Raw genomic sequence first — 6000 nt, 5'->3', positions numbered from 1 at the left:
TGTTCTTTCCCCTTCAAATCCAGTCTATTAATCATAGTATTAATAATCAAAGTATTATTAGTAATCAAAGTATTAATTTATTAATCAAAGTATTACTAGGAACGGCTAACAATCTGTTAGGCTTCCCTGGTGGCTCAGTTAGTAAAGAATTCACCTTCAATGCAGGACACCTACATTCGATCCCTGAATCAGGAAGACCCCTTGGAGAAGAAAATGGTAACCCACTCCAGTATTCTTGCCTGGAAAATCCCATGGACAGAGGAGCCTGGTGGCCTACAGTACATAGGGTCGCAAAGAATCATATTTGACTTAGAGACTAAACCAATGGCCTGAGTATTCCTCTTGACACTTCCCTTGTAGTAACTCAATTAACTTTCACAGCAATGCTTTGAGGCAGGTGCTCTTGTAGTTGCTACTTTACAGATAAATCAAGGTAAAGCTAACTTACCCAAGGTCACAGCACTGGGAAGTGTTAAAGTCAGAATCTCGGTCCTGACAGCCAAACTCCATGGAGTTGTTCCCAACCACGCAGCCCATTAGGCACAGGCTGTGGGTTGGTAAGATCCCCTGGAGGAGGAAATGGCAACCCACTCTTGCTGGGAAAATCCCACAGACAGAAGCCTGGCAGGCTACAGTCCAGTCAGTCAGACAACGAGCAACTGAGCTCGCATGCAGGTGAAGTAAAAGGAGTGAAGGAAACTGAGGAACACGTATCACTTTGTTCTAGGACTTTCTGCCATTATGAAACTTCATGTTCTTGTAGCATTTATCATAGCATTTTTTTCTTTAAGGTCATAAAGTAGACATCAGTTATGTCTTAATGCAGTTTACATTATGTTGTTTTCTGCTTTTCATATACCTTTGGAATGTTTGAAACATTTGTTTCCGATTTGAGAGGTCATTTAGCAGTCAAGGGCAGGGCTCACTAATTTCCAGCAATCTGTCTTTCCTTCTCCCTGGTAGCTTTCTGGTGCCTCTGTGGCCCTGTGTACAGGCGGGCATTCCCTTCAATCTCTAGATCCCACCTTCTCACCCTATGACATGCCTTATTTCATAAATCCTCACCTTCAGTTTGCCTCATAACCTACATAGTGGAACACGCAATTTCTTTGCCTTTCTTTTTCTTTCAAAAGTAAGAATCTGTCTGATTGGATGTGATGGCACCAGAGGCAGAAATGTGGCAAAATTTTAAGTGGTGAGAAATCCATCTCAGCTACCTGGATTTTGAGAAGCAAATTGTGATTCCTCGACTCACTTTGTATTGAACTGGACAAGTTAGATGAACTAAAAAACTTTATTGACTTGTCTAGTTGTCTCCAAGTCAATCAAGTGTCTGTGAATGCTGCCTATTTTTTGCTGTTTCTGGCTCCTCAAAGTATTAACTTAAAAGTGTGCAAAAAGTTACATCAACAGAGGTGGATACCCTTAAGATACTGAGCCCCTGGGGTAATAATAAGCTAGCACTCAGAAGTTGAAAAGCAAGCCAAGCATTTTGATCGTTTCCTAATTCTTTGTAATATAAAGATTCATGGCAGTTACTTGGGAATAATAGGCTGTGAGTTGCTTCAGGGCAGCATGTCATCTATTTATCCAGGTATCCCCATGCCTGGCATGTAATAGGTGCTCACCAGAGGAGATGCTTAAAATGGTGGGCACTTGACAAATATATGTTTAATTCAGTCTTTCATTACCAGCTTGCAGACTTGTCATACACACACACACACACACACACACCCAGGTTGTGAGCTCTTAGACGACAAGATCTGTGTCTTATTCCTCTCTGAATTCCCTAATATAAAGCCACCAGATAGCAGATGATCATTAAATGATCATTACACTGAACAGCACAAGGATTTTCACTTTTGTCACTTGTTTTATCTGCCCTCCCCAAGGCCCCTTGTCCATTTGTCTCTTGGGCCACAGTGCCTAAAACCTTTGCATCAATCTAATCAAATATTTGAAAGCCAGAGACCGTGAAATTATTCAAATCAACTTCAGAATTACATTTTTCAAATTTATCCTGGTCATCTCATAAGTAGATCGAGCTACTTGCTAGCTGCTATCCCAGGAGAGGGGAAAAAAAAGCACAAGCTTAATGAATTTGGTCAGACATACTGTGTAACAGATGTCCAACGTGCTGCCATGAGCTTAAATCATAAATATGATGGCTCTGTTTGGCATGGCAAAATATATTAGAAGCGTTTTATTGGTCACGGGGCAACATACTAGATGGAAGGGGAATCATTCTGAAAAAATGCAGAAGCTATGTCTAGCAGCATCTCAAAAGTAGCCCTGAAGAAACACAGATAATCTGCTTGCACCAATTCGTCAAGTTGGTCCTTTGTTTCCCTAATTTGAGTGTCAAGAGCAACCCTCCAATAAAGAATTGCCAAGACCCGATAAGATTCTCCTCTGGCTGCTGCTTTTTTTGCCCGAACAACTGGTACTATTCATGCCTAAAGCACAAATTGAATAAATAGCTTCAAGCCTGGCAATGTTGGACACTGTTTGGAAATTTTTGTTCTTCCTTGAAAGGCCGTATGTTTCTCGCTTCCCCCCAAACACATTGCATTGATAGTCATTGTTGCACTGACTAATTTTAACTTTCTTAATACTGAGTATAGAAGGATGCTTCATAAGTTAAAAATAGTTTCTGTTGTATCATCAGTCCAGCAATGGATTAGTGAAGATTAAAAAACAGATTGTAATGCCTTCTTTGGCCTTGAGAAAGCTCTTATTGTGCCTATGGTTCACTTGGTCTGCTGATCATTTTCATCTTAATGTAATCTTTAACATTACACTGCTACAGGTGAGGTATTGAGTAATACATTAAGACAACTATTTTCACTGAGCAATTTCACAAGAAATATGTTTCTAACTAAATTAGACATTTAGCAAATGCCATTTGTAATTCAACGTGGGGTGGGAGAAGGGGGGATCATCCTTTAAACAAGATATTGATATACATTTCCTGAGAAAAAACAAATAATTATTTTTTTAATTTCAATTGGAGTTCTAAATGTGAAATTATATACTGTCAGTGCAGTAGAACAACAGAAGAGCACTAAAGGCCTTAAGATTCTTACAAAATAAGCAGTAAACAATTTTATCTCTAGCAACCAGAAATCTTTCATTTAAATTAAGAAGAATCTACAGGTCCAGTTAATCCTGTGGATATGATGTGCTGAATGTTCTTAACACTTAAATCATTTAGATGAACACTAGGAACCTCAAGGTTCTGATAAAAAAAAAATAAATTGTGATATTTAAAACATGTAATGAATGAGGCTATAAAGATTGCATGAGAATCACTGAATTTAAAAAGTAAAATTAAGGGGGAAGAGAATATTAGAAAGCTTACAATTGGAAAACTGAAATATTAATTAATTTACTTGAAAAAAAATTTTCGTGACAGATTCCTCCCTGCTAAGAACATGAACGCAAATTCCATAAATAGAGCTATTGACATTTCAGTTGTTGATTTGTTTTTACCGAAATCACAAAACAGAAATATTAGTTTGCAAATTTTCAAATGGCTATCATGTTCAGAATCCAACTGGATTCCCTCTTCCTTTTTACTTGACGACTTCATAAAAGATAAATAAGCCCTTGGACTAAGAGGTGGGTATACTGGTACGGTTAACTCTCTCGTCCAAGAAATTCTACTCCGCTGAGATTACTATTTGGGGGCTGGAAAGGGGTGAATGTAGAGGTCTTTAGGACCCAGCAGGCGGCGGCAGGCGGCAGTTGTGTAGATCGCTGAGAGACTACGAGGGTCCGGTTCAGTTTTAATTCTGTCTCTAATCTCCGCAACAGCGGCGCTTCCTGGGTCCCGCGGCTCCCCTGCTCACTCAGCCGAGGCTGGCCGCCAGGCGAAAATCAAAGCCGCCTCCGCCCCATCACCCACAATGGAAACCCTCCAAGAAAAAGTGGCCCCGGACTCGTGTGCCTAAGGATTCCGCACGAAAGAAGTGCCCAAAATGAAGACCCTGGCGGTGAGTCATTTGTTGTAACTCCTCTGGGCATCGGCGGGATCCCGGGGCGCAGCGTCCCCAGGGCGCACGGGAGAGCTCCAGGGCGCCTAACCCTGAGCTGCTAGATCGCCCGTTACAAAGGCAGAACTTTTCACCTGCTCCCGGTCTACTCCCGATTCCTCGGTTCTGCCAGGCTCGGAATCCCAGAGCCGGAACGGGAACTCGGGTTGCTGGGCTCCTGGATCTCCGGCCGGAGTTCCCAGCGGTCAGCGGAGAGCTAGAGAAACCTAGGAGAGGTGGGCGTCTTGCTCGGGAATGGGGATTGCCCTAAAGCAACAGCTTGGCAAAAACTAAGAGGGGCGGGAAGCGGGGGACCTTTGCCGACTTTCTGGATTTCCTTGTCGTATTTCAAACTTGCGAGGATGGCCGAGGTAGAGCCCCACGGTTCCAGAAAGGAGAGGCTAGACATTCCAGCAGCCGAGCTGGGGGCAGAGGGCCCCCTCCCAAAGTGCAAGCCCACCCCTGCCCCCGCCGCCGGAGCGCTGTCCCTCGCGTAGCCGGGCGCCGCGCACCACCTGTCCTCTGCCAGGAGATGTGGGAGGCGGTGGCGGCCGAGAGCAGCGACGCGCAGGGAGCATCCCCTGCGGTACCCCCGGGGACTGTGCCTTCTCTGCCGGGGCTGCGCGAGGCCGGGGTCGAAACCCGGCCCCACGCAGCCCGGGTCCCCGACCTCCCCCGCCCGTCGTGTCTGGCCGTCGCGCCGGTGTCCCCGCCGGGCGCGCTGCTCCCGGCTCGGCGCTCAGAGCCTCTCCCGTGCTCTCTCCCGCCCGCCCGCAGCGCCATGGTCTGGCAGTGTGTTTAGCGCTCACCACCATGTGCACCAGCTTGTTGCTCGTGTACAGCAGCCTCGGAGGCCAGAAGGAGCGGCCCCCGCAGCAGCAGGCGGCGGCGACCCTCAGCTCGCGGCGCCCGGCGGAGAGCAGCCCCCCGCCGCGCCCGGAGACCCCCGCGGGACCGCGGCCGCTGGACGGATACCTCGGCGTGGTGGACCACAAGGTGACGGCTCGCTCGCCAGCCTGCCCGCCACCCAGCCTGGGGATCCCGCACACCTGAGCTTGCCCCCTTCCCCGGGGCTGGGAGGCGCCGTGAGTAGGTGCCATTCGGAGGCTGGAAGGGGGAGTGGACCCTGTGGGGTGGGATGGGATAGTTACTACTTGGTGTGAATTTCTATGTGGAGAAGGTAGCAAAGTTTTTCAGGGAACGGGGATGAGATGGGTGCACCCCAAAGCCTAATTTCCTAAAAGGAACCGTCCCTGGAACTAGAACCGCTCAGCCCCGGAATGACAGCTACTGCTGGGTGCTGGATTCCTGAAGCCTCGGGTTTGGCGGCCGAGTCGCGCCCTAGTGGGAGGAGACCCGGGAATGGAGCGGGTACCAGTCCGGGCGGTTACCTCCGACAGGGTGCCGGAGGCTAAATGGCAGCTAGTCCTTTGCCGGCCGCTGCTCAGGCTCGCAGATTCCTATCTGATCTCTGCTTCGGATGCTCAGGGCTGAATTACCACAGCCCTGGAGAGCAGTGCCCAGGCAGGCGCAGAAGGCTTGAGGCACAAACTCAGCTTCCATTGGCTTGAAACTCATCATTGAGGGCCTATTTTCCTCTGCCTTCCGGGAAGCCGCTGCATGGCTTGGCTAATAATTAATCAGATGAATTTTTAAGAAATAGAGCTTGCTTTCCCTGGAATAATAAATCTCTGGTTTCAGAGTGTGAAGCCTCTGGGAGAATTGTAATCAAGTTTCCTGATTCTAAAAAGATATTTTAATACAGTTTAAGTGTATTTCCCATTATTTGAAGCTGTTAATATATTTTTATTAAAACATCATTCCAGTCTATATATGCTCTATAAAGCTAGAGGATTTCTTGAAACCACCCAACTGTTCTGCTTTATGTATTACTCCGTTTTATGGTTGTGAACCAAAGTAATATTTAGGAGGTGCTCCTTTTGTGTGAAAAGGTGGCTTTTGTCAT

The 6000-nt window shown here is 46.6% G+C and overlaps 1 protein-coding gene and 1 pseudogene across 1 annotated transcript in view; one reads left to right on the top strand and one right to left on the bottom strand.

Annotated features, from left to right (window-relative positions):
* The first annotated feature begins 3718 nt into the window (after window positions 1–3718).
* ST6GALNAC5 (ST6 N-acetylgalactosaminide alpha-2,6-sialyltransferase 5) overlaps window positions 3719–6000 on the top strand; it is a 198746-nt gene continuing 196464 nt past the window's right edge. Inside the window, exons 1-2 of the mRNA XM_043447412.1 lie at window positions 3719–3995; window positions 4812–5030. Of these exons, the coding sequence (XP_043303347.1) occupies window positions 3981–3995; window positions 4812–5030 (234 nt within the window). The 5' untranslated portion in view covers window positions 3719–3980. The remainder of the gene's footprint in view (window positions 3996–4811; window positions 5031–6000) is intronic.
* The window catches only part of LOC122437363, an 82782-nt pseudogene continuing 82053 nt past the window's right edge, over window positions 5272–6000 (bottom strand).

The sequence above is a fragment of the Cervus canadensis genome, chromosome 2 (genome assembly GCF_019320065.1).
Source record: "Cervus canadensis isolate Bull #8, Minnesota chromosome 2, ASM1932006v1, whole genome shotgun sequence".
In the NCBI taxonomy this organism is placed as follows: Eukaryota; Metazoa; Chordata; class Mammalia; order Artiodactyla; family Cervidae; genus Cervus; species Cervus canadensis.
The sequence above is the reverse complement of the archived record's forward strand: the minus strand, read 5'-3'. Positions and strand labels throughout refer to the sequence as shown.